Source organism: Xenopus laevis, chromosome 6L (assembly GCF_017654675.1).
Source record: "Xenopus laevis strain J_2021 chromosome 6L, Xenopus_laevis_v10.1, whole genome shotgun sequence".
Lineage (NCBI taxonomy): Eukaryota > Metazoa > Chordata > Amphibia > Anura > Pipidae > Xenopus > Xenopus laevis.
In genome coordinates, this window is record NC_054381.1 from 163140803 (window position 1) to 163167621 (window position 26819).

At 46.1% G+C, this 26819-nt stretch overlaps 1 protein-coding gene across 27 annotated transcripts in view; it reads left to right on the forward strand.

Moving 5' to 3' along the window:
* The window catches only part of LOC108695484 (plectin-like), a 134645-nt gene extending 112397 nt beyond the window's left edge, over nucleotides 1–22248 (forward strand). For all 27 annotated transcript variants that reach the window (XM_041566713.1, XM_041566714.1, XM_041566716.1 and 24 more), the window contains 21 exons: nucleotides 1846–1939; nucleotides 2149–2303; nucleotides 2774–3086; nucleotides 3245–3319; nucleotides 3586–3747; nucleotides 3906–4010; nucleotides 4409–4504; nucleotides 4767–4892; nucleotides 5103–5255; nucleotides 5413–5567; nucleotides 5680–5806; nucleotides 6087–6270; nucleotides 6648–6805; nucleotides 6963–7141; nucleotides 7245–7383; nucleotides 7563–7919; nucleotides 8379–8462; nucleotides 8547–8651; nucleotides 9939–10037; nucleotides 11543–14923; nucleotides 15677–22248. In XM_041566713.1, coding sequence (XP_041422647.1) covers nucleotides 1846–1939; nucleotides 2149–2303; nucleotides 2774–3086; nucleotides 3245–3319; nucleotides 3586–3747; nucleotides 3906–4010; nucleotides 4409–4504; nucleotides 4767–4892; nucleotides 5103–5255; nucleotides 5413–5567; nucleotides 5680–5806; nucleotides 6087–6270; nucleotides 6648–6805; nucleotides 6963–7141; nucleotides 7245–7383; nucleotides 7563–7919; nucleotides 8379–8462; nucleotides 8547–8651; nucleotides 9939–10037; nucleotides 11543–14923; nucleotides 15677–21982 — 12553 coding nt within the window. In that variant the 3' untranslated portion in view covers nucleotides 21983–22248. The remainder of the gene's footprint in view (nucleotides 1–1845; nucleotides 1940–2148; nucleotides 2304–2773; nucleotides 3087–3244; nucleotides 3320–3585; nucleotides 3748–3905; nucleotides 4011–4408; nucleotides 4505–4766; nucleotides 4893–5102; nucleotides 5256–5412; nucleotides 5568–5679; nucleotides 5807–6086; nucleotides 6271–6647; nucleotides 6806–6962; nucleotides 7142–7244; nucleotides 7384–7562; nucleotides 7920–8378; nucleotides 8463–8546; nucleotides 8652–9938; nucleotides 10038–11542; nucleotides 14924–15676) is intronic.
* The last annotated feature ends 4571 nt before the right edge of the window (nucleotides 22249–26819 follow it).

The window sequence follows — 26819 nt, forward strand, 5'->3', positions numbered from 1 at the left end:
GCAGTCTCTCACTCACTCACTGTGGGACCGGCAGTCTCTCACTCACTCACTGTGGGACCGGCAGTCTCTCACTCACTCACTCACTCACTGTGGGACCGGCAGTCTCTTACTCACTCACTCACTGTGGGACCGGCAGTCTCTCACTCACTCACTCACTCACTGTGGGACCGGCAGTCTCTCACTCACTCACTGTGGGACCGGCAGTCTCTCACTCACTCACTGTGGGACCGGCAGTCTCTTACTTACTCACTGTGGGACCAGCAGTCTCTCACTCACTCACTGTGGGACCGGCAGTCTCTCACTCACTCACTGTGGGACCGGCAGTCTCTCACTCACTCACTCACTCACTCTGGGACCGGCAGTCTCTCACTCACTCACTCACTGTGGGACCGGCAGTCTCTTACTCACTCACTCACTGTGGGACCGGCAGTCTCTCACTCACTCACTGTGGGACCAGCAGTCTCTTACTCACTCACTGTGGGACCGGCAGTCTCTTACTCACTCACTGTGGGACCGGCAGTCTCTCACTCACTCACTGTGGGACCGGCAGTCTCTTACTCACTCACTGTGGGACCGGCAGTCTCTCACTCACTCACTCACTGTGGGACCGGCAGTCTCTCACTCACTCACTGTGGGACCAGCAGTCTCTTACTCACTCACTGTGGGACCAGCAGTCTCTCACTCACTCACTGTGGGACCGGCAGTCTCTTACTCACTCACTCACTGTGGGACCGGCAGTCTCTTACTCACTCACTGTGGGACCGGCAGTCTCTCACTCACTCACTGTGGGACCGGCAGTCTCTTACTCACTCACTCACTGTGGGACCGGCAGTCTCTTACTCACTCACTCACTGTGGGACCGGCAGTCTCTTACTCACTCACTCACTGTGGGACCGGCAGTCTCTCACTCACTCACTGTGGGACCGGCAGTCTCTTACTCACTCACTGTGGGACCGGCAGTCTCTTACTCACTCACTCACTGTGGGACCGGCAGTCTCTTACTCACTCACTGTGGGACCGGCAGTCTCTTACTCACTCACTCACTGTGGGACCGGCAGTCTCTTACTCACTCACTGTGGGACCGGCAGTCTCTTACTCACTCACTCACTGTGGGACCGGCAGTCTCTTACTCACTCACTCACTGTGGGACCGGCAGTCTCTTACTCACTCACTGTGGGACCGGCAGTCTCTTACTCACTCACTCACTGTGGGACCGGCAGTCTCTCACTCACTCACTGTGGGACCGGCAGTCTCTTACTCACTCACTGTGGGATCGGCAGTCTCTTACTCACTCACTCACTGTGGGAACAGGCAGCCCATTACTCAGTGCTCTATTCTGCTGCATGATAGGCAGTGCATTGTGGGATTGCAGGGCCACAGATAGAGCAGGAGTAAGTAGCACTGACTGGTGAGAAGCTCAGGCATTTGAGTTAGGACCCACAGAGGATTGTGGGATTGCAGGGCAGTAGTTATGGGGCTAATAAGCAGCAGGAGGTGGGAGAGGCTGTGTAGCTCACAACATGTATGGCAGGTCCCACGGCTCTAGAGATAAAGGGCAAGTCAAGGAGGACGTGATGTAATTAGATGTTAGGGAATGCAGCCTTACAGGAATAGGGTCATTGATACATGGAGTAGCGTCCCAGGGCGGATGGTAACTCATGCATTATGCTGAGGGTGGGGGAGGAGCTGAATGGGCAGAGTGTACAGGTGAAGGGGGACTCCCTCTCTTTACATTCCCAGGTGGGATGATGGTGGGTCCATCTCTATTATATATAAATATATGTATTTTATTTAACATTCGGGAGATTATATGGGTGGGTCTCACCCCCTTGTGTCCGTGTGCAGGTTGGAGCGGCTGCAACGCATCGTCAGTAAGTTACAGATGGAGTCTGGTCTGTGTGAGGAGCAACTCAACCAAGCAGATGCCTTACTACAGACGGTGAGTAGGAGGAGCTCTGCAGGGGGCTTGGCCTCCAGACTTTATGACCAACCCTAGAGTTTCCTAATGGTGGGTTATTTACTGGGAATTGGGGTTTGTCTCCCCAAGGGTGACATATAGAACAACTCCACCAGTACTTTGGGGTTCCCTTGTTGATGGGGTGGGATAAACCACTTGCTCGGGGGTTACCCTTCCTCTTCCTCCTGTAGAACATCCGCCTGCTGAATGCTGGGAAACAGCCACAGAGAGCGGGGGAGATTGAGCGCGATCTGGACCAGGCGGACACCATGATTCGCGTGCTGTTTAACGACGTGCAGGCTCTTAAAGATGGCCGCCACCCCCAGGGAGAACAGATGTACCGGAGGTAGGGTGGTACCACCATTGCATTGGCTCTGTGTACCTCTAGCAATCAGTGGCCTGGCTTCCAGGAGTATGTAGGGCCACAAATAAGCAATCCCCCCCCCCCCCAAATTAAATAGGAAGTACAGTCAATCAGAGGCCTGTACTTGGGCCAGTAGTTGGGATGAGCCTCCTGGAGCTTCTGGCTCTAGTCAGGACGGGTAACACAACCTCTATTTCACATGGGAGCTGGTCCTTAGCAGGCCCCCTATTCTGGATCTGCTTTTCCAATTATTAGGCCACTGGCTCTAGTTCACCCGGATTATAGCCCACTGGCATGTTTGTGTGGCATGTGAGTGCCCTGTGCAATGCTTGTACCATGGTCCTGTTCACCCCAGTTCCCCAAACCTGCTCTGGTTATGGACCTCTTTATTTAATCTTCTAATTTATATGGGAAGGACATAGACCTCTCACTGCTCCTCTGTCTGTCTCCAGGGTATATCGCCTTCACGACCGTCTCGTTGCTATGCGCACAGAGTACAACCTGCGCCTAAAATCAGGTGCCACCCAGGTCATCACCCAAGTAACTCAGGTCACCCAGCACGCTTCCCGGCCAGATATGGACGATGCCACCCTACGGTACCTGCAGGACCTGCTCAGCTGGGTGGAAGAAAACCAGAAGCGAATTAATACAGCAGAATGGGGGTCGGACCTTCCAAGCGTCGAATCCCAGCTAGGTAGTCACCGTGGCCTTCATCAGTCCATCAACGACTTCCGTGCCAAGGTTGAACGGGCACGAGCTGAAGAGGTGAGAATCCAAATGTCCATCAACCTTCAGTCTTGTCAAACCTGCGGGAAAGCAGCAATGCATTCGGATGTTTTTTGGATGTCCATTAAATTATAGTGTCTCTGGAGACCATCAGTGCTTTTGTGTTCCCCTAATCCCATGTTTTTAATAAATTGCAGGGCCAGTTCTCAGGAAAACGTGGATCCTACCAGGAATATTTAGGAAAACTGGATCTACAATATGCCAAGCTACTGGTAAGGACTGGGATAAACTGGTTTAAACACATCATCATGCATGTTCTCTTCGTTGAGACACCATCCCATGTGGATCAGCACTGTGGCAGTTATGTTTCTGGAGAGCAACCCAAAGGCATTGGGATGTAGCATCTGGATCCCTATTGCTTCTCTGACGGGGTCAGGATGGGCAGATCTCCCTGTTGAGAGACCACTACTTGAGCAGATCCTATCTGAGAAACCTGCTCTTCTACATTTTTATATTTATGTTCTCTGGCTATTTCTAGAACTCCTCCAAGGCCCGTCTTCGGCATCTAGAGAACCTTCACGTGTTTGTCTCTGCTGCCACCAAAGAGCTGATGTGGCTGAATGATAAAGAAGAGGAGGAAGTCAACTATGACTGGAGTGAGCGCAACACCAACATGACCAGCAAGAAGGACAACTACTCAGTGAGTAGCAGAGGGAATTTATACACCGGCAGGGCATGAATGAGTGAGGGAAGCTGGGTTGGTTTCTGGGGCTGCTGGGCACTGCCATAGGATGGATCAGTGGGATGTGCCATTTTGGCATCTCCTGGGAAACATCTCTCTCCTCCTCTGCTCCCCAGGGCTTAATGCGTGAGCTTGAACTGAAGGAGAAGAAGATCAAGGAGATCCAGAATACAGGAGACAGGCTACTTCGTGAGGACCACCCAGCCAAGTCCACAGTGGAGGTAGGTGGCCTCTTAATGCAGATATTAAAAGGTGGTAGACATCAGACCTGCCTCGTGTCTGGTTAGTGAAGTATAAAGCCCAGCAATTCTTGGGTCAGACTGTTATGGTTTAGATGGATGTTCATTAGGCAGACAGGACTGGCTAATGTATTATTTTTAGCAAGGCCACCCATACACAACACAGAAGTAGAAACTTCCGGCAGCCAGTTTAAATCATGGGATGGAGACCCTGCATAGCACCAATCCCAGACAGACCAATGGCATGGTGGCAGTTAGTAGCTGTAAGTGCTTTCACATGTACAGTAGATTTTGATCCTAGTCGTGCCCAGGTACCAGATCTTAGATGATTTATGGCACCTTATAAATAATAATTGGATCACCCCCCATTTATTTCTCAGGCATTCCAGGCGGCTCTGCAGACCCAGTGGAGTTGGATGCTGCAGTTGTGTTGCTGTATCGAGGCCCACCTGAAGGAGAACACGGCATACTTCCAGGTAACACCAAAGTACACGAGCCATCAAGGTATCATCTAATCACTGTAGGGAACTACGTGGCACTGACTTAGTACCACAGAGAGAATAGTAAGGGCACAATCATGGCCCAGTGCTGATACTCTTGCCCTAAATATTTTCATGATAAATCAATACTGAAATATACATGTTAATGGGGACCCATAGGTGGCTCATGGGAAAATACCATACTCTGCCTCTTGGGGGCCCTCAAAGTCACAGGCCTCCACATGTCCCTTCCTTACAGTTCTTTGCAGATGTGAAGGAGGCTGAAGAACACCTGAAGAAGATCCAGGACACCATGCGCAGAAAGTACATATGTGACCGCTCCATAACAGTCACACGGCTCGAGGACCTTCTCCAGGACAGCATGGTGAGTGAATACCTGCCGCAAGCCTACGTTTCTACTACGCCTCCCACAACCGCTCTAAATAACTTCTTCTCAAAATCCTCCTATCACATGACTAACTCCTTCCGTAACTGTTCTGAATGGGTTCCCCCTTGCTGTTCCCCCTATTCTGTACACATCCTTGCGGCCCTGATCCTGGTGAGATCTCCTCTCAGTTGTTTCTGGTTTCTCTAGGATGAGAAGGAGCAACTGTCTGAGTACAAAGGGCAACTTGCCAGTCTGGCCAAGCGAGCCTCCTCCATCATTCAGCTGAAGCCACGAAGCCCCTCAAACCCCCCAAAAGGCCGGCAGCCAGTTCAAGCAGTGTGTGACTACAAGCAACTAGAGGTAATATCACCCTCTGGAGCCAGAGAGTGCAAGCAGGTTGTGTAACCACACATCACTTTTCTAAAGGGGATTAGTGATGAGTGTGTAACACAGTTTTGTGCCCAAAGATCACTGTACATAAAGGGGATGAGTGTGTAACACAGTTTTGTGCCCACAGATCACCGTGCATAAAGGAGATGAGTGTTTGCTGGTGGACAATTCACAGCCGTACAAGTGGAAGGTGCTGAACACTTCGGGAAGTGATGCCGTGGTTCCCTCTGTCTGTTTCATTGTTCCACCACCCAACAAGGAGGCTCGGGACGCTGTCAGCAGGTGAGACTGTTGGATCCCAGAACTTCCCAACTGAGGTTACTGTGTAACCACCCTGTCAGTCACCCGACCCATTCTCTAAAATTAATATCTCTTTGTCTCTGTGCCCCCCCAGACTTGAGGGTACCCACCAGTCCCTAAATACACTGTGGCACACACTGAACATTGACTTGAAGAGCTTACTCTCCTATCAGTACCTGCTCCGTGACATCCAACTCATCCAGTCTTGGTCTCTCATCACAGTAAGTCACTGCACTGCCCCATACTGGTCTCTCCACTGGGCCACAATTTTGCCCACTGTTGACCCTCTGCACCCTAAATCTTGGCTGCATGTTCTGTATGGGGGAGATATACATCCTTGTGTTTAGGCCCAGGCACAGTCCAACACCAGCAGCTCTTTTCCTTCTGGAGCTCCGTCTGTACATTGTCACCATTTCTCCTCACCCTATAGAAATCCCTTCTGTAGATATAAAGAACTTTTCTCCCTGGTTCCCCAGTCATTTACTATTATTTTACAATCAGTTCCGCAGTATGACATCGGAGGAGTACAAAACAGCTGTAAGGACTCTTGAGATTCACTACCAGGACTTCATGAGGGACAGCCAGGACTCACAGAACTTTCACCCTGATGACCGTATGAACATTGAGAGAGAGTACAGCTCGTGCACCCAGAAATACGAGATGCTCCTACGGAGTTTGGAGAAAGGTAAAAGCACAACAAGTGTTCTGCCCCATAAGCATGGTTATAACTGATTTCAGGTACTTGGCAGGGGTCCCTTGGGTCAGAGAGAGGAGGTTCATAAGGTAGGGAACAGGGATTGGAAGCTGACCATTCCTGTGCCAGGAGACTGTAGGACTGTAAGAGGTTGGTAGTCTCTTGCTTCAAAGAAGTCATTGGGCAGGTGGTTTCCACAGGAGGAACCTTGAGTATCAGTCAGGTGGTCCCTAGTGCAGTAGAGAAGTGCCCAACAGGAAGTGCGAGGAGACCACAATTCCTTAGGAATGTGTTCTAGTACTGGTTCAGCATTTATATGTAGCATGCTCTCTCTATCTCTATATATAATATGACTGCTCACTCTGCAGGGGAACAAGATGAGAGCGCATGTAAGAATTACATCTCCCAACTGAAAAACATTCAGCTACAGCTTGATGGCTGTGAGTCTCGTACAGTCAGCAAGATCCGCTCTCCTCTAGACAAGGATGCCATCAAGGAATGTTCTCAGCGAATTGGAGAACAGCAGGTACTTCTAATCCCTTCCTACATCTGACCTTTCTCTCCCCATCTCCATCATTCTCAGGTCCTACTGCCCCTTTATTTACATTTGTATCCATTTGACTTCCCATACATGTTACATTCTGGTTTCTAATCACTCTTCCCAACACTGTGTATTTAATTAGCAAATCCACTTTGAGCTGGAGAGCATCCAGAAGAACCTGGATAAGGTGAATGAGAAGACTGAGAAGATCCTTGCTCACCCTGATCTTGGCAGTTCTGCCCCAATGCTGCGCTCAGAGCTTGATGTTACCCTGCAGAAAATGAACCAGGTCTACAGCCTGTCCACCATCTATCTGGACAAGTGAGTGTCCTGGTGGGACCTTATGGGATTCGTTTCGCCAATACTTTGAGGAGTTGTGACTGTTGTGTGTCTCTTCTAACATCATCTTCTTTTGCAACCTCAGACTGAAGACAATCAACTTGGTTATCAGGAACACCCAGGGTGCCGAAGAGGTGGTCAAGACTTATGAGGATCAGCTGAAAGAGGTCCAGTCTGTGCCCTCTGATCTGAAAGAGCTAGAGAATAACAAGTCTGAACTAAAGGTATTTCTGCACTGTGGGAACATGGTTAATTACCATTGGATAAACCACTCCTATTGCCAGTATAACTGCCAGTAAGGCTCAGAAGCTTGTGAGCCAGGCTTAGTCTCAAGATCCCTAAGGTAAAAACGGTTCTTATTGTCCTCTGGTCTCTCACTGATCTCTCAATTTATCCATTTTAGAGAATGCGTGGTCAGGTTGAAGGCCACCAACCACTCTTCGGCAATCTGGAAAATGACCTGATCAAAGCCAAGGAGGTCAGTGAGAGGATGCTGAGGTCTCACAGTGAACGGGATGTGGACCTAGATAGGTACCGGGAAAAAGTTCAGCAGCTTCTGGAGCGTTGGCAAGCCATTGTACTTCAAATTGACATCAGGCAGAGAGAGCTGGACCAGCTGGGCAAGCAGCTCCGCTACTACCGGGAGAGCTACGAGTGGCTCATTCATTGGATAACGGAAGCAAAGAAGCGTCAGGAGAAGATCCAGTCGGTGCCCATCACAGACAGCAAGACCGTTAGAGAACAGCTTCTGCAGGAGAAGGTGTGGGATGGTCTTTATGCCTGGAACTTCACTGGCTTGTAAATAAAGGTTGTCCAGTGGGCAAGTTGAGGGGCAAAACAATTAGAGTTTGATACTTATCAATTCCACGATATCAGTTTTCTGAACCTAATTTTATGAACCTGTAAAAAGTTGTTGCACTTTCAGGTATTCATCTTTAATTTTTAGAAAGTCTCTTTGTGGGAAGAATTCACCCCATTTTTGATCAAGGAGAAAGATGATGTTTTCACACTTTGTGTTGTCATCTTAAACGTAAATGTGATCACTGGGATGGAGCAGTAGCTCCCCCTAATGGCTAGAGAGCTCCATCACAACTTGCTATGAACTACAGCGTTTTGACCCATAAGTTTGTATTAAAACTCTTGTGTGGAGGGGATGCTTTTAATATTGGCAGTTTAATGTGTAGATACAAATATTCACATTGACTTAAATGTCCCTCAGAAACTCCTGGAAGAAAGTGAGAAGAACAGGGAGAAGGTTGACGAATGCCAGAAATATGCCAAGCAATACATTGATGCCATCAAGGTGAGCAAGTTGTTCCTTTCTTTACTTTTTGTTGGGCACAACCTTTCCACCCCATTTTGATCCCTCTATCTTCAACTTCAATAGGATTTTGAGCTTCATCTTGTGACATACAAAGCCCAAGTGGAACCAGCTGCGTCTCCTGTCAAAAAGCCAAAGGTCCAGTCAGCATCGGACAACATTATTCAAGAGGTAGGATTCCTGAGGAAGTGGCAGAAAGTTCTACACCCTCCATTGTCGATTTAAATGGCATTTGTACAGTGGGCTCAGTCCAAGTGATCACCATACAGTTAACACCAAGGCAGAGCTGTATAATGGTCATCCGGACGCAGATACCTGTAGGTGCAGGGTTGTATTATTGGTGAAGGCCATAGAATGGACTATGGCAGGGAAAGACTTTAGTGTTGGCGATGGGAGGGAAGGCCAAACAGCTGATAGAGCAAGGGAAGACGATACAGTGGGCTATGGATGGGGGAAGATCATACAGTGGGTTATGGAAGGGGAAGACCACATGGTGGGTTATAGAAGGCGTAGACCATACGGTGGGTTATGGAAGGGGAAGACCACAAAGTGGGCTATGGAAGGGAAAGACCATACGGTGGGTTATGGAAGTGGAAGACCACACAGTGGGTTATGGAAGGGAAAGACCACACATGTTTATGGAAGGGGAAGACCACACGGTGGGTTATGGAAGCGGAAGACCACACGGTGGTTTATGGAAGGGAAATAGCACATGGTGGTTTATGGAACAGGAAGACCACACGGTGGGAAGGGGAAGACAAAACGGTGGGTTATGGAAGGGGAAGACCATACGGTGGGTTATGGAAGGGGAAGACCATACGGTGGGTTATGGAAGGGGAAGACCATACGGTGGGTTATGGAAGGGGGAGACCACACAGTGGTTTATGGAAGGGAAAGACCACATGGTGGTTTATGGAATGGGAAGACCACACGGTGGGATATGGAAGGGGAAGACAATACGGTGGGTTATGGAAGGGGAAGACAATACGGTGGGTTATGGAAGGGGAAGACCATACGGTGGGTTATGGAAGGGGAAGACCATAAGGTGGGTTATGGAAGAGGGAGACCACATGGTGGGTTATGGAAGGGGAGGACCATACAGTCAGCTATGGAAGGGGAAGACCATAGAGTGGGCTATGGAAGAGGAACCACACGGTGGGCTATGGAAGGGGAAGACCACACGGTCGGTTATGGAAAGGGAAGACCATACAGTGGGCAATGGAAGTGGATTGTGGAAACAGCAGAGCAGTTCAGCTGCTATCTAGACAAGGCCAAGCTTTCTGTAGTTGAAGGCTCCTTTCCATGCAAGCTTTGCTGTGCCTTGTGTTTTATCATCTTACCACTGTAGTAGCATGGTTGTTTCATGCTCATGTCATGGGGTACAGAGAGATGCAGTTCAGCCATAGGTAGAAGCTTTTGATGTTGATGATCTCACTGATCTTTGCTTTCTCTTAACAGTATGTTGAGTTCCGCACCAAGTACAGTGAGCTCACAACTCTCACCAGTCAGTACATTAAGTTCATCACTGAGACCCTCAAGCGCCTGGAGGAGGAGGAGGTAAGTACTTGTCTCTGTCACTGGAGGGGGCTGAAGACTGAATACAGGATTAGCTGGTCCTCAACTGTTCTCACACTGTCTGGCACGCAGGATGAAGGCTGCTGATTCGCATTAGCAATAAGGGAACCAAATGCCATATCTGTAAATTGAAGTTTGGGCTCAACAGTTAAATTTCATTTGGAGTGGGGGGGCAGTCTTTGTGGGGCAGCAGCCTGAGATACTTGCCGTATGCCAACCAGAGTTAGTAACAGTTTGGATCCAGATTTGTGTTTTCCAGATTGTAGAGATTACAGGGAATCCTCTTCAGCAGGGCATGAGCACATAGACCCAGTATAGGGGGCATCAGTACTTGCTGGTTATTATCCCATGGTGCATTGTGGGATTTGTCTGAACCATGAGGTGGGAAGCTGTATGAGACCACGGGGTCCCAGTTAGAATATATGTGTGTGACAATCTGCGGTATGTGTGATAGGGTGCATTGGGGATGATGGGGATCTCATTGCATTGCATGCGGTGGTGCGGGATTATAATGTGTTTAGCATGTCACAGAGCTGCAGGACTTTAACCCATTGTGTATTGATACTGTGAGAGGTACCGTTGCAGTTCTGTCTGGCGGTGCTACAGGATGGAGGAGATTTCGTAGAAACGCTTTGTGCAGATTTGACAACAAGCACTTACTGTCCCTGTATTAAACAGCCAAACCATTTGCCTTTTCTCATGTCGGGGAATTCAGAGCTGCCACTCGCAATGGTTTCATCCTCTGAAGTTGATTTTTGCACTAATGTGGCTAGTGTTAGTAATATTAGTAGTACTAGTACTTATAGCAATGTAAAGGATGTTAGTATTGCTGGTAGTGTTTCTGGCGTTAGTAATGCTAGAGAGCGTTGGGCTCTAAATGCATCTAAGGGGGGGGTAGAAATATTAAGGGGAGTATTTATTAACATTGGAGATAAACCGGGGATGTTACCTATAGCAGCCAATCAGAAATTCTATTTGAACATTTACCTACAAAAGCAAATATCTGATTGGTTGCTATGGGCTATATCCAGTGTTAATAAATCTCTCCCCTTAGAGACTGTTTATGGTTTAAGCCAAACCAAAAGCCCTTGTGGTGGTCGTGCTGAATGCAATAACAGTTCATTGGTCATTACTGACGCTGCTGGTTCCTAAATGATGTAGAACTTCTGTCTGTGCTTTCCTTCCTTTAGTACATAATTCTCATTGTGGAACTGCATTGTATGTGGCTTTTCTCTCTCAATCCGGTATTTTTCCACCTAGAATGGGCCAGGCCCAGATATCCATTTGCACAACATCTTCTCATCCCCTTTGTGTTTGGCCACTGTTTTTAGTTAAGTTTCATTTTGATCATAGAGCATAGAATTATTTTTTCCATCTGTTTTATTTTTCTTTTTTCTTTTTCTTTTCCCCTTTTTGTCTCCATGGGCCCTTCCCTTCTTACCTCTCCTTGCCCTGTTCCCTTCTATACCCACCCTATACTCCTTCAGAGAGCAGCAGAGAAGCTAAAAGAAGAGGAGAGGAGGAAGCTGGCAGAGGTAGAGTCCCAATTGGAGAAGCAAAGGCAACTTGCAGAGGCCCATGAAAAAGCCAAAGCTCAGGCAGAGAAAGAGGCCAGAGAACTGAGGCTAAATATGCAGGAAGAAGTCTCCAAAAGGCAGGTAGTCGCAGTTGATGCTGAGCAGCAGAAACAGACAATCCAACAAGAGCTGCATCAGCTGAAGCAAAATTCAGAAATGCAGATCAAGTCCAAAGCCAAGCTGGTCGAGGAAGCTGAAATCAGCCGTAAAAAAGTTGAAGAAGAGATCAGAATAATCCGCATACAACTGGAAACAAGCCAGAAGCAAAAATCTGGTGCAGAAAATGAGTTAAATGATCTGCGAGCTCGGGCAGAAGAGGCAGAGAGGCAGAAGAAGCTTGCTCAAGAGGAGGCCGAACGCTTGCGCAAACAGGTGAAGGATGAAACCCTGAAGAAACGGGAAGCTGAGGAGGAGCTTCAGCGCAAGGTACAGGCTGAGAAGGATGCAGCACGGGAAAAGCAAAAGGCCTTGGGTGACCTGGAAAAGTTCAGACTTTTAGCAGAAGAGGCAGAGAGGAGGATGAAGCAGGCTGAGTTTGAGAAGGAACGGCAGATCAAACAGGCCCAAGATGTGGCCCAGCAGAGTGCCGAAACAGAGTTGCAGAGCAAGCGCATGTCATTCCTAGAAAAAACCACCCAACTGGAGATGTCCCTGAAGCAAGAGCATATAACTGTCACCCATCTACAAGAGGAAGCTGAGCGTCTCAAAAAACAACAATTGGATGCAGAAAAAGCTAGAGAGGAAGCAGAGAAAGAGCTGGAGAAGTGGAGACAGAAAGCCAATGAGGCCTTGCGTCTTAGGCTTCAGGCAGAGGAAGTTGCTCACAAGAAAACAGTTGCACAGGAGGATGCTGAAAAACAAAAAGAAGATGCAGAGAGAGAAACTCGCAAAAGAACAAAGGCTGAAGAGTTTGCTCTACGTCAGAAGGAACTAGCAGAGGCAGAGCTGGAAAAACAGAGAAAGCTAGCTGAAGAGACCTCTCAACACAAGTTTTCTGCTGAACAGGAGCTTATTCGTCTGAAAGCTGAGATGGAGAGCGGCGAACAGCAACGTATAGTTCTGGAGGAGGATCTTTACCGGCTTAAGAACGAGGTGAATGAGGCCATTCAGAAGAGAAAAGGTCTGGAAGAAGAGCTGGCCAAGGTGCGAGCAGAAATGGAAGTTCTCCTTCACTCCAAAGCCAAGGCAGAAGAAGAATCTCGCTCAGCCAGTGAAAAATCCAAGCATATGCTAGAATCTGAGGCTGACAAGCTCCGTGAGCTTGCTGAAGAGGCTGCAAAGTTGCGTGCCATCTCTGAAGAAGCCAAGAGGCAACGGCAGTTGGCTGAAGAGGAGGCCACTCGACAGAGAGCTGAAGCTGATAGAATTCTAAAGGAGAAACTGACAGCCATCAATGATGCCACAAGACTGAAAACAGAGGCTGAAATTGCCTTGAAGGAGAAAGAGGCAGAAAATGAGCGTCTTAGGAGGCTTGCAGAAGATGAGGCATACCAAAGGAAGCTTCTGGAGGAACAAGCAGCCCAACACAAACAAGACATTGAAGAAAAGATCATCCAGCTCAAACAGTCCTCTGAAAGTGAGCTGGACAGGCAGAGAAGTATTGTAGATGACACACTGAAGCATCGAAGGGTCATCGAAGAAGAGATCCGAATCCTCAAAATTAGCTTTGAGAAGGCATCTGTGGGAAAGTCTGACTTGGAACTGGAGCTGAACAAACTGAAAAACATAGCAGATGAAACACAGAAGAGCAAGGAGAAAGCTGAGCAAGAGGCAGAAAAACAGCGTCAGCTTGCACTCGAGGAGGAGAAAAGACGAAGGGAAGCAGAGGAGAAGGTGAAAAAGATCATAGTTGCAGAGCAGGAAGCTGCCCGACAGCGCAAAGCAGCATTGGAAGAAGTGGAGAGGCTCAAGGCCAAAGCAGAAGAGGCTAAAAAGCAAAAACAACTGGCAGAAAAGGAAGCTGAGAAACAAATTCAATTGGCCCAGGAAGCTGCAAACAAGAAAATAGAAGCTGAGGAAAAAGCTTACTATGCTGCTGTTCAGCAAAAAGAGCAAGAATTACTGCAAACCAGGATCCAAGAGCAAAGTACTCTTGATAAACTGAAGGAAGAAGCTGAGCGCGCTAAGCGCATGGCTGAGGATGCAGAAAGAGCCCGTACAAGAGCAGAACATGAAGCTGCCTTATCACGCCAGCAAGCAGAGGAGGCTGAGCGCTTGAAACAGAAAGCAGAGGAGGAGGCACAGGCTAAAGCTCAAGCTCAGGAAGATGCAGAAAAGATGAGGAAAGAAGCAGAACTTGAAGCAGCCATGAGAGCCCAGGCAGAGCAAGCTGCTCTAAAACAAAAGAAGTTAGCGGATGCTGAAATGGCAAAACATAAGAAATTTGCAGAGAAAACTCTGAGACAAAAGGAGCAAGTAGAGGGTGAACTGACCAAAGTTAGACTGCAGTTGGAGCAAACCGACCATCAAAAGGTCATCTTGGATGAGGAGCTTGGGCGTCTGAAGGAGGAGGTGACAGACTCCCTTAGACAGAAGAAGCTTGTGGAGGAGGAGCTCTTTAAAGTAAAAATACAAATGGAAGAACTAATAAAGCTAAAGATTCGCATTGAAGAGGAGAACAAGGTGCTTATGACAAAGGACAAAGACAACACCCAAAAATTCTTAGCTGAAGAGGCAGAGAAGATGAAACAAGTTGCTGAAGAAGCTGCCCGTCTTAGCATTGAAGCTCAGGAGGCAGCTCGTCTCAGGAAGTTTGCTGAAGATGAACTTTCTGAGCAGCGAGCATTGGCAGAGAAGATGCTGAAGGAAAAGATGCAAGCTGTCCAAGAGGCCACTCGTTTGAAGGCTGAGGCTGAACTTCTCCAAAAGCAGAAAGAACTGGCGGTGGAGCAGGCCAAGAAGCTACAAGAAGATAAAGAACTAATGAAACAGCAGCTCGCTGAAGAGACTGAGGGTTTCCAAAAGATCCTAGAAGAGGAGCGCCGGCGTCAGCTGGACATCAGCACCGAGGCAGAACATCTCAAACTGCAAGTGGCTGAACTGAGCAAAGCCCAGTCCAGAGCTGAAGAAGAAGCCAAGAAATTCAGGAAACAGGCAGAAAAAATCAGTGAAAAGCTGCACAAGACAGAACTTTCAACCAAGGAGAAGATGACTGTGGTGCATACCCTTGAAATCCAGAGGCAACAGAGCGACAAAGAGGCAGAAGACCTGAGAAAAGCCATCGCTGAACTCGAGAAGGAGAAAGAGAAACTGAAAAGAGAAGCAGAACTGCTACAGAAAAAGTCCGAAGAGGTACCTACTTTATAGTATTTAGCCCTAATTTATCTTTCTCTTTCTATTTAGAACCATCTCAGAGGTTAAGCCATTGGCCCATCACCTTTCATTTTGCTCTTAGAGCACCAAGTGCCATTTCCATCATTCATTGAATACTACGTTTTTATACGTTCCCATTATTGTGTTCTTGCCCACTTGTATATTTGCCAGTGCAGCAACATCATTTATGTATACTCATTAGTCCAGCAGCACTGCCATTGATTACCTTAATACATGCACAGTCATCTGATTTACCCTTCCAACTCACTAGAGTAATTTTCAACCTAAAAAGCACATATAGGTGTAAATGTGGCACAAATAAGATATAAAGCACTCTGCCCTAAAGGATCAGTTAGTTATTGCAGTGCCTGTTCTTGCCAACTATGGGAAAAGGGTGTTCTGCACCCATGGGAACAGTTTGATTTGACCCAAATAAAAAAAACCTTCCCAATATTCATTAATTAGTTTGTTATTTTAACGTTATGCCTGAATGTTAATAATGTTGAAAGCAGTATCTGCCCCTTGCTGTATAAATGCACTGCAGGTCCTGACTCCATATATCACCTTAATTGATATTGGATATTTCGAATTACATTTTCTTTGCATTTCCCCTTTAAAGACTGGTCTATCTGTATCTGAGGCAAACTACCCCTATCACAATCAAAAAATAGGTAGACTTTTCATAAGTCAACATTATGATTCAGTTGGGGTGTTTTGGTTTCTGTTTTCCAGATGGAGAAGGCCCAAATAGCGCAAATACGTCAAGAAGCAGAAACGCTCCAGTCAACTTTCCTCTCTGAGAAACAGATCCTGATACAAAAAGAGAAGTACATTGAAGAGGAGAAGGCCAAACTAGAGAAGCTGTTTGAAACAGAAGTCAACAAAGCTCAGAATCTGCAAAGCGAGAAGGAATGGCAGCTCAAGCAACTGGAGGAGGAGAAGAAACATCTGCAGACCACCATGGGTGATGCTGTTAAAAAGCAAAAGGAGGCTGAAGAAAAAGTTCGCCAAAAACAAGAGGAGCTGCAGCAGCTGGATAAGAAGAGGCAGGATCAAGAGAGGTTGTTGGAGGAGGAAAACAGAAAACTCAGAGAGAAACTGGAGCAACTGGAAAAGGAACATAAACTGGCTTTGGAAAAAACAAAGGAAATCACCATCCACAAAGAGACTATCAGAACGCAAACATCAGTCATGCCTAATGGTAGAGACACTGTCGATGGCACAGCTCCAGATGGAGAACAAGAGAATGCTTTTGATGGCCTCAGACAGAAAGTCTCTCCAGAAAAGCTCCTAGAGGCTGGCATCTTGACCAAAGAAATGTACGACAAGCTGAAAAAGAAGTTGGTGTCTGTGCAAGAAGTTTCCAAGTGGGACGATATCAGGAAATACCTTCAGGGCAAGAGCAGCATCTCCGGCCTGCTCCTTAAGCCAAGCAATGAAAAGATAAGTATTTACAATGCCATGAAGAAGAAACTTCTACCACCTGGCACGGCACTGATTTTATTGGAGGCTCAGGCTGCTTCTGGCTACATAGTCGACCCAGTGAGGAACAAGAGATTGACGGTTAGTGAAGCAGTAAAAGAAAATGTTATCGGCCCTGAAGTACACAATAAAATGCTATCTGCTGAAAGGGCTGTTACTGGCTACAAAGATCCATACACAGGAGAAAAAATCTCTCTCTTCCAAGCTATGAACAAGGACTTAATTGTAAAGGACCATGGCATACGCCTTCTGGAAGCCCAGATTGCCACAGGTGGCATTATAGATCCAGTGAACAGTCATCGTGTGCCCATTGAGGTGGCTTACAAACTGGGCTACTTCGACGAGGAAATGAATAAGATACTGTCAGACCCTACAGATGATACCAAAGGCTTCTTTGATCCCAATACTCAAGAAAACCTCACATACTTGCAACTAATGGAAAGGTGTGTTGTAGACCCCGAAACAAAGCTCTGTTTGTTGCCTCTAACTGACAAAGCTGGGAAAGGACAGCTGGTCTACACTGATTCAGAAGCCAAGGACGTGTTCAAAAAGGCCACAGTCTCTGTTCCATTTGGCAGATTCCAAGGCAAGACTGTTACCATCTGGGAAATAATCAACTCTGAGTACTTTACTGAAGAACAGAGACGGGACCTGCTACGTCAGTATAAAACTGGGAAGATCACAGTGGAAAAGATCATTAAAATTGTAATCACAGTGGTGGAAGAAAACGAGAAGAAGAAAGAACTGTGCTTTGATGGCCTCCGAGGTCCTGTCCCTGCCGCAGAACTAGTGGAGTGTAAAATTATTGATAAAGATCTCTTCAACCATCTGCATCAAGGCAAGAAGTCTATCAAGGAGGTGTCCGACCTTGATGCAGTTAGAAAGTATTTAACCGGAAGCACAGCCATTGCTGGAGTCCAAGTGGAAAAAACAGGTCAGAAGCTCTCATTCTATGATGCCATTCTGAAAAATCTACTGAAACCTGCCACCGCTCTTAATCTTCTGGAAGCACAAGCAGGCACTGGATACATCATCAACCCAGTTCAAAATGAGCTTATGCCAGTAGATGAGGCAGTTAAAGCTGGCATTGTCGGACCAGAATACCATGAAAAGCTGCTCTCTGCGGAGAAAGCCGTCACTGGCTATAAAGATCCTTACACTGGACAGACATTATCACTCTTCCAGGCCCTCAAGAAAGGACTTATCCCTAAAGATAGTGGAATCCGCCTGTTGGATGCACAGCTGGCCACTGGTGGCATAATAGACCCTGTTAAAAGCCATCGCCTTCCACTTGATGTTGCCTATAAACGTGGCCATTTAGATGAGGAAACCACTAAACTTCTTTCAGTGCCCACTGATGATAGCACTGGTTTCTATGACCCAAACAGCCAAGAAATTCTTACTTATTCGCAATTACAGAAGAAATGCAAGGTAGACAAGAAAACTGGACGCTACTTGCTACCTCTCTCCAACCAAGCCATACAAGCACAACAAGAAGAAATTTACACTGATTTACAAGCCAAAGAAGCATTTGATAAGACAACAATTGAGGTGCCAAGTGGCAGCTTTAAAGGCAAGACCATAACAATCTGGGAATTAATAAATTCGGAATATTTCACGGAGGAACAAAGGTGTGAACTGATCAGGCAATACAAGACCGGGAAAGTTACCATTGAAAAAATAATTAAAATAATGATCACAATTGTGGAGGAGACTGAGACAAAGAAGCAGCAACGTCTCACATTTACAGGTCTTAGGGCCCCTGTTCCAGCCACTGAGCTTCTAGAGTCCAAGATTATAGACCAGACACAATATGAGAAGCTAAAAGATGGCACAATCTCTGTGAAAGAAGTATCAGAAACAGATTCTGTTAGAAAGTATCTGCAAGGCAGTGACAGCATTGCTGGTGTCTATGTGGAAGAAACCAAGGTTAAGATGCCAATATACCAAGCCATGAAAAGGAATTTCCTGAGGCCAGGAACTGCCCTGGTTCTCCTGGAGGCTCAGGCTGCCACTGGATTCATAATAGATCCCATCAAGAACCAAAAGCTCTATGTCAATGAGGCAGTAAAAGCTGGGGTTGTTGGTCCTGAACTACATGAGAAACTTCTCTCAGCAGAGAAGGCTGTGACTGGATACAAAGATCCATACTCAGGGAATACTATCTCTGTCTTTGAAGCTTTACAAAAAGGTCTTATTCTGAAGGAGCATGGAATTCGCCTGTTGGAAGCACAGATTGCCACTGGGGGCATTATAGACCCTGTTCATAGTCACCGTGTCCCTGTTGAAGTTGCCTACCAGCGTGGCTATTTTGATGAGGCCATGAGCAAGATCTTGTCTGATCCCACTGATGACACCAAAGGCTTTTTTGACCCCAATACACATGAGAATCTTACATACCTCCAGCTCAAAGAGAGATGCATTAAAGATCCTGACACTGGTCTAAATCTTCTTCCCTTAAAGAAAGTGGAGAAGGCTCCTGAGAGTCCTAAAGGTTTAACTGAAACAGAAACAAGGAAGGTGTTTGAGGAGACTTCAGTAGACATTCCCTCTGGTAGCATGGCTGGCTCATCAATGACCATATGGGAGCTCATGCACTCAGATCTTCTTCCTCAAGAGGAAAGAGACAGGCTGATGGAAGAATTCCGTGCTGGCAGACTGACAAAAGAAAGAATGATTATTATCATCATTGAGATTATTGAGAAAACAGAGATTATCAGGCAGCAGGAGATATATTCCTATGACTTTGTGAGACGCCGCATCACAGCTGAAGAGTTATATGAGTCGAAGCTCATCACAGTGGAAATTTACAACATGCTCAAGCAGGGCTCCAAGACCATTCAAGAAGTCATTCAGATAGAGTCCGTCTGGAGATACTTGTATGGCACAGGCTGCGTTGCAGGGTTACAAACACCAGCATCAAAGGAAACCATCAGCATTTACCAAGCAATGAAGAAAGGGTTTATCACTCCAGATGTAGCCCATGTTCTGCTTGAGGCACAGGCCGCAACTGGCTTCCTTATTGATCCTGTAAAGAATGAAATGCTAACTGTAGACGAAGCTGTGCGAAAAGGAGTCGTGGGACCTGAAATTCATGACCGACTTCTTTCTGCTGAAAGATCAGTCACAGGGTACAGAGATCCCTACACCGAGCAGATGATCTCTATCTTCCAAGCAATGAAAAAAGATTTGATTCTATCAGATCAGGCACTGAGACTGCTAGATGCCCAGTTAGCAACAGGTGGCATCATAGATCCCAGATTTGGATTCCACATCCCTAATGAAACTGCAATTGCCCGTGGATATCTTAACAAAGACACTTTAGAAATGATGTCCGAACCCAGTGAAGTTCGTGGTTATATTGATCCATCAACAGAGGAGAAGCTTAGCTATTCTCAACTCCTAAAAAGATGCCATAAACATGAGAAGAGCAATCTTTTCCTCCTGCCATTAGCAGACAAGAGAAAGTTAACTTTCAAGGGTCTGAGAAAAGAGATCAGCATGGAAGAACTGGTGAGATCCCAAATTATGGATGCAGTTACAGCTCAGCGCCTTCAAGATGGATTAACTTCTATTGAGGAGGTGTCAATAGCCTTACAAAAATTCTTGGAGGGGACAAGCTGCATTGCTGGTGTCTATGTAGAATCTTCCAAGGAGAGATTTTCAATCTACCAAGCAATGAAAAAGGGCATGATTCGGCCAGGTACTGCATTTGAGTTACTTGAAGCTCAAGCCGCAACGGGATATGTTATTGACCCAATCAAGTGCCTGAAGTTGGCTGTTGAAGATGCTGTTCGCATGGGAATAGTAGGACCAGAATTCAAAGATAAGCTTTTGTCAGCCGAGCGAGCAGTGACTGGTTATAAAGATCCTTATTCTGGAAAAATCATTTCTCTTTTCCAAGCCATGAAGAAAGGCCTTATCCTTAAAGATCATGGAATTCGCTTATTGGAAGCCCAGATTGCAACAGGAGGAATTATTGACCCAGAAGAAAGTCATCGCTTGCCAGTGGAAGTTGCCTACAAAAGAGGTCTTTTTGATGAGGAAATGAATGAGATCCTTACTGATCCAAGTGATGACACCAAGGGATTCTTTGACCCTAACACGGAAGAGAACCTAACCTACCTTCAGCTGATGGAAAGGTGCATCACTGACCCTGAAACTGGCCTTTGTCTTTTGCCCCTTAAAGAAAAGAAGCGTGAAAGAAAGACCTCATCAAAGTCCTCTGTTCGTAAACGCAGAGTAGTTATTGTTGACCCAGAAACTGGTAAAGAGATGTCTGTATATGAGGCTTATCGCAAAGGACTCATTGACCATCAGACCTACATGGAACTCTCTGAGCAAGAATGCGAGTGGGAGGAAGTCACTAGCTCTTCATCTGATGGAGTTGTAAAGTCCATAATCACTGATAGAAGATCAGGAAGGCAATATGATATTGATGATGCCCTTTCCAAAGGCCTTATAGACCAGTCATCACTTGATCAATATCGCTCAGGTTCATTGTCCATAACAGAGTTTGCTGACATGCTCTCAGGCAACATGAGTGGATTCCGTTCTAGATCCTCTTCTGTTGGCTCTTCTTCTTCATATCCAGCAAGCCCAGCTGGTCGCACTCAGGTCTCCTGGAGTGACCCAAGTGAAGAGACAGGCCCAATTGCAGGAATTGTTGACACAGACACATTAGAAAAAGTATCCGTGACCGAAGCCATGCATCGCAACCTTGTAGATAACATCACTGGGCAGAGGTTGCTAGAAGCTCAAGCTTGTACAGGAGGCATTATTGACGCAGTCACTGGGGAGAAGTATACTGTTGCTGATGCAGTTAATAAAGGCCTAGTAGATAAAATAATGGTCGATAGAATTAACCTTGCTCAGAAAGCTTACAATGGCTTTGAGGATCCAAGAACAAAGACAAAAATGTCTGCTGCCCAAGCTTTGAAGAAGGGTTGGTTATACTATGAAGCAGGTCAGCGATTCCTAGAGGTGCAATACCTCACTGGTGGCCTCATTGAGCCAGAGATAGAAGGACGCGTTAGCCTGGAGGATGCCATTCACAAGGGCACAATTGATGCAAGGACAGCCCAGAAATTGCGAGATGTTAATACTTACTCCAAATATCTAACATGTCCTAAAACCAAGCTCAAGATTTCTTACAAAGAAGCTATGGAGAAGAGCATGGTTGAAGATGGCACTGGGTTAAGACTCCTAGAAGCCTCCTCACAATCAAGCAAGGGCTACTACAGCCCCTACAATGTCAGTGGTTCTGGTTCAGCCTCAGGTTCCCGATCTGGTTCACGGACTGGTTCCAGATCTGGCTCAAGACGTGGAAGCATTGATGCCACTGGCTCTGGCTCTGGCGCTGGCTTCTCCATGACCTTTTCCTCTTCTTCATATTCCTCTAGCAACTATGGTCGCAGATACACAACTGGATCGCATGCTAGTCCCATGGATGCAACTGAACTTGCCAATGCACTGTTAAAACTAAGTCAAAACTGTAGCCAAGAAGCAAACCTGGGGATCAACATGTGGCCATCCCCTCTTCCTGGCCTAGTATAATGCTTAGCACAGCAAATCCCCATCCCAAACAATAGACTTGAATACCCTTTCCTGCTCTGCATGTGGTGACGCTTTACTTGGACTTTTATTTTATAAATATATAAATATATATATAATATAACATTCAGTTTATTTCTAACTGTATTCCAAAGCAGTGCCTAAAATTTTAACCAAAAAAGCCTGGAAGAAACCATTTTAGCCAAGAGGCCGAATGTATTCATATTCTTCAGATGCAATTTGTATATTGAGAGAAGAGAACACTATTAGCCAGCACCAGAACTTTACACACACTTTGTTCCGACACTTTGGAAATGGAGGATCTTAGCTACTAGCAACAGCAAGAATAAAGCCATAACACCCTCCAGTCCATCACTCCTTCCATCTGAAATGTAATATCTCAAGTGACCACATTACTCCTTACCAAGACTTCCATTGTCACCTCTCCATGCTGCCTACTTTCATCCTTGCATTGCCTCCAGCTCTTCAACATGTAAATAATGGAACTTCTGCCAGGCTCTTCCTTATACCCCAGGGCCAAATATCAACATGCTAATTGCACCTTGCTTTCCAACACTGCTGAGATTGTGACACAGAGAGACAAGAATTTTAAACCCCTTTGTCAATGATTGTCTTCCTCTACCCCCCTTCGTGCTCAACACTCCATCTTCCTGGATTCATCTTGGCTCTCCAGAATGTTCCCACTGTAAGTCAATAGTCTTCCTTGCAAGGAACTGGTCTCCTCTCTGCACCCCCGCTTGCAACTAACTGATCTCCAGTCCTTTTCCCTGTTTTCCTTGTTTTCCTTTCCTTTTTCCTTCATTTCTAACCATCAGACTTGTCAGTGGCTCCTTAAATCTGAAGCTTTGAGGGTTCCACTTTGATGCTCTACCACTCACTGGGTGATGGGTATTTCCTCGAACTAAACTTAATGTTTTACTGGATTCTTTTAACCCAAAGTCACATTTGTTTTGCCTTTATTGCTCCTGGGAATCTGCATGCTCTTGCCAGAAATAGGGATACTCAAGATTTGGAGAAAACAATCCAAACCCTAAATATCGCTTAACTTTTAAGACCACATAACAGCAATATTGTTTACCTGCTGCAATTTTTAACATTTTAATATATTAAAGCATTTTACTCATTTGTATATGCAAATTAGGGTTCAGATTTGGTTTGGGATTCAGTGTTCAGTCAAATCCTAATTCTGGGCTCTGTAACATGCAGCTTTGCCGTGGGAACCCATAAAATTCCCTTTGTTTTATTAAACTTTTATTGAAGCTTTCTCCTATTTATGGGTGGGATGTTCTGCTTGTATAGATGTAGGGATGGGGGTGCTGTGTGTTGCTAAGTGTAGGGATGTGTGTCGGCTCTGAATGTTCTCTGGCATTTAGTAGAGATTTCTGGGTACTATCGGTGCTGTTATTGGGCTTTTCCAAGTTGGTACATTATTAGTAAATTGGGCAGGTCTGTACTTATCGTCTCCCACTGCTGGGTGCCCGCGGCCCATATCTGTGTATTTCTTCTTCTTTATATTAACTGTATTTGCCATTTATTTGCATGTGTTGCTGTGATGTTGGTTCTGGGTGGCTTGTGTGTCCTTCTCCAAATCTCTGTGTCTACTTTGTATTATGTAAATGTGGCCCCTGGCTTGCTGCTTTGCTTTGTGGGTACATCATACCTGTCTTGCTTGTGCTATTAGCAGGCACCCTCTCCAGTTAATGAACACCCAGAGGAACATGGAAGCATCTCCTGGACTAGATCCCTGAACACGGCAGATTTGGTGCTGCACCCCCAAATTCAGGTAACCATTCTGGGATTGGGGGTGTGATCTATATTAACATGCCCTGCAGGGGCGTAACTATAGAGGAAGCAGACCCTGCGGCTCCATGGGGGCCCAGGAGGTAAAGGGGCCCCACGAGGCCCTAATTCATTTTCATTTTGGGGGCCTGAAAAATAATTTGCTGTGGGGCCCAGTAATATCTAGTTACGCCACTGATGCCCTGAGCTGATGATGTTCTATAGGGGGTTAGACATAGGATTCCTTCTCCCATTCTATGATGAATCAGTTATTCTGGGATGGAAGGAGCACCCCATTGTGATGTCTATTATGTCTCCATTGTTGGCTTTCATTCTCATCCCACATCGCTTTTTGTTCCTTTTTTAGTGTTTCCGGATAGACCATCTGACAAGCTGGAGGTGGAAGGGGAGGTGACCCCCTTCCATTTTCAGAGCTGAAAGGATCTTCACCTGGAACTTGAGATGGGATGTGGCAGCCGCCATGTTTCCTATCTGTCCATCAACATTGGGCATTCCAACCTGTAGGGATAAGGAATAAGACCACCATTCCTCAGTCACTTCTGGAGGGAATCCTGCATTATGGGCCCCTTTGTATCTCTCCCCCCTAAATTCTGTTCCAATCTACCCCGCACATTTATCTGACAAAATGACTGTTACTCCCTGCATGGAACGTTTTGTCCCTTTATGATTCTTTTACTCTGTGTAACACCCAACAGCAAGGTCCTCCTGTCAGTCTGGCCAGGCAGTTGAGCCTTCATCATCCAGATTTCCATACTCATCATTGTGATCATCTCTTGGACATCACATCCGAACTGCATTCTCCTCCAGATTCCCAGAATCCTCTGCTCTTACCTAAAATGCTAAAGAATTAGCTCATGTGGCAATGATCAAGATAATATGTGGCTTTGTTATATTACATGTCTGTTTCCCCTTCACCCCCTTATAAACCCCCCTTTGGAGTTCCATTGTATTTGTTTCCCTAGAACAAACCCAAGAGTCAGTCCTGCTTATGGGAATTCTGGGTTTATTCTGGAAGTCTAGAGAAGGTTCTGTACCAGTCTATACACTGGGCTAATAGTGTATATAATTCCCATAGTTACATTGCTTCTTCTACTACTATTGTTACTTCAACTGGTGCTCCCCACTTGTTCTTTATTTGGGGGTGAAAGGGATTCCCTTTATATTGAGACTTCTAAACGTAACCCTTCCAGCGCTGGTTAGTGCTCTCTGCCCTGCCCCCCTGCTGGAAGGGCTGATCCTTCCGAAATTGAACACTAAGATTAATTGTACATAATGAGACATGGCTCCGAGTGTTTGACTCTCTCAGTACAAAACCAGTAAACTGATATCTTATAAAAACATGAGTCTTTGTCTGTCTGTAAGAACTCAGGGTGGGGAACATGTCTCTGGCCCAACGGGGGCTCCACAGAACCAAATCCAGGTCTAGAGATAAGAGACACAAGCTGCTGAGCTCCAAACCCCTCCGTCCCATTGGATGGTGTCACCTGGTTCCTTCTCCTCCTGAGTGTGAGTGGGTCATTTACCAACCTTGCTTCCACCGTTTGTATAAAGAATCCACTGATTCATCATTAAACCCAATGCAATAAGTGCCGGCCAGCTCCATATCCCAGTGTATGGGATCAAAATGAGACCCTTCCCTAGAATTAGGTGCAACAATCGACCATAACTCAGCACTTCTGCCTCTTTCCTAATGTTAAACTATTTCACAGAATCCTTGAATTTGTCCCTCAACATGAACTCAGGGGTTTGTGCCCTTTATATTGGTATTAGAGATGCACCGAAGGGGAAAGCATTTTTTACGAACGAACGACCCCTTTAAAGGAGAAGGGAAGGTTAAAACTAAGTAAGCCTTATCAGAAAGGTCCATCTAAATATACCAGTAAACCCCCAAAGTAATGTTGCTCTGAGTCCCCTGTCAAAAGAAACACTGCATTTCTTTCCTTCTATTGTGTACTCATGGGCTTCTGTATCAGACTTCCTGCCTTCAGCTTAAACCTCCAGGGCTAGGGCTTGAGCATGCTCAGTTTTCTCCTCTCCCCCTCCCTTCTCTACTGTAATCTGAGCCCAGAGCAGGGAGAGTCTCAGGCAGGAAGTGATGTCACACCATGTTAATACTGCAGCTCCTATCCTAAACAAACAGAGTTTCTAGAGCTTTTTACTCAGGTATGGTAAAATATTCTACAGAATAAATATAGTGTTATAGCTTGCACTATTGCAGCTAATCTATTGGCAATAAAATGCCTCCGTAGCTTTCCTTCTCCTTTAAGTCCAATTCATTAACCTCAAAACTATGAATATTTCTTCCTTGTTTTCTGACAAAAAGTCACACAATTCCCCTTCCTGCCCCTAATTTGCATATGCAAATTAGGATTCGGTTCGGCTGGGCAGAAGGATTAGGCCGAATCCTGCTGAAAAAGGCCGAATCCCGAACCGAATCCTGGATTCGGTGCATCCCTAATTGGTATATCAGGAAGGAAAGTGGCAAAGCAGATCTGGTGCAGTAAATCACCGGCGTCACACGGAATGTACTACCTTTTCTGGGAAGGTCCAATTTCAAGGAGACATTGGAACAGGTTAAAGCACATGATGAGTTCAGTGGGATAATGTTGGTTTCCGGGACTTAGTATGGGTGGTCCACTCAGCTGCTCTTGTTCTGCTCGGCACCAGTCCCAGGGAAATTCTCACAACTATTTCCTTCTTGTCTCTGCCCAAACACAGCAATGGTACTAGAGCCAGAATATCAGAACATTGGTGGGCGGGGCCTGCTGACAGCGTAAATTTATGTAAATCCAGTGTAACCCACGGGGCATCTGAGCTTGCAATTTGGCTGTGTCTGTTCAGCTGAAGTAATTGAAGTAATGTGGGTATTATTAGTCCCTGACAATACTGGGTGTTGTATGGACCCCAAACGAATTAATCCCTCAAATCACCAGACGCACACTCCCCAAAATTCCGCCTCATGTCCATATATTGTTTTGAGTGTAATTTTAGAAGGTGCCAAGAGAACCCTACGTTCCTG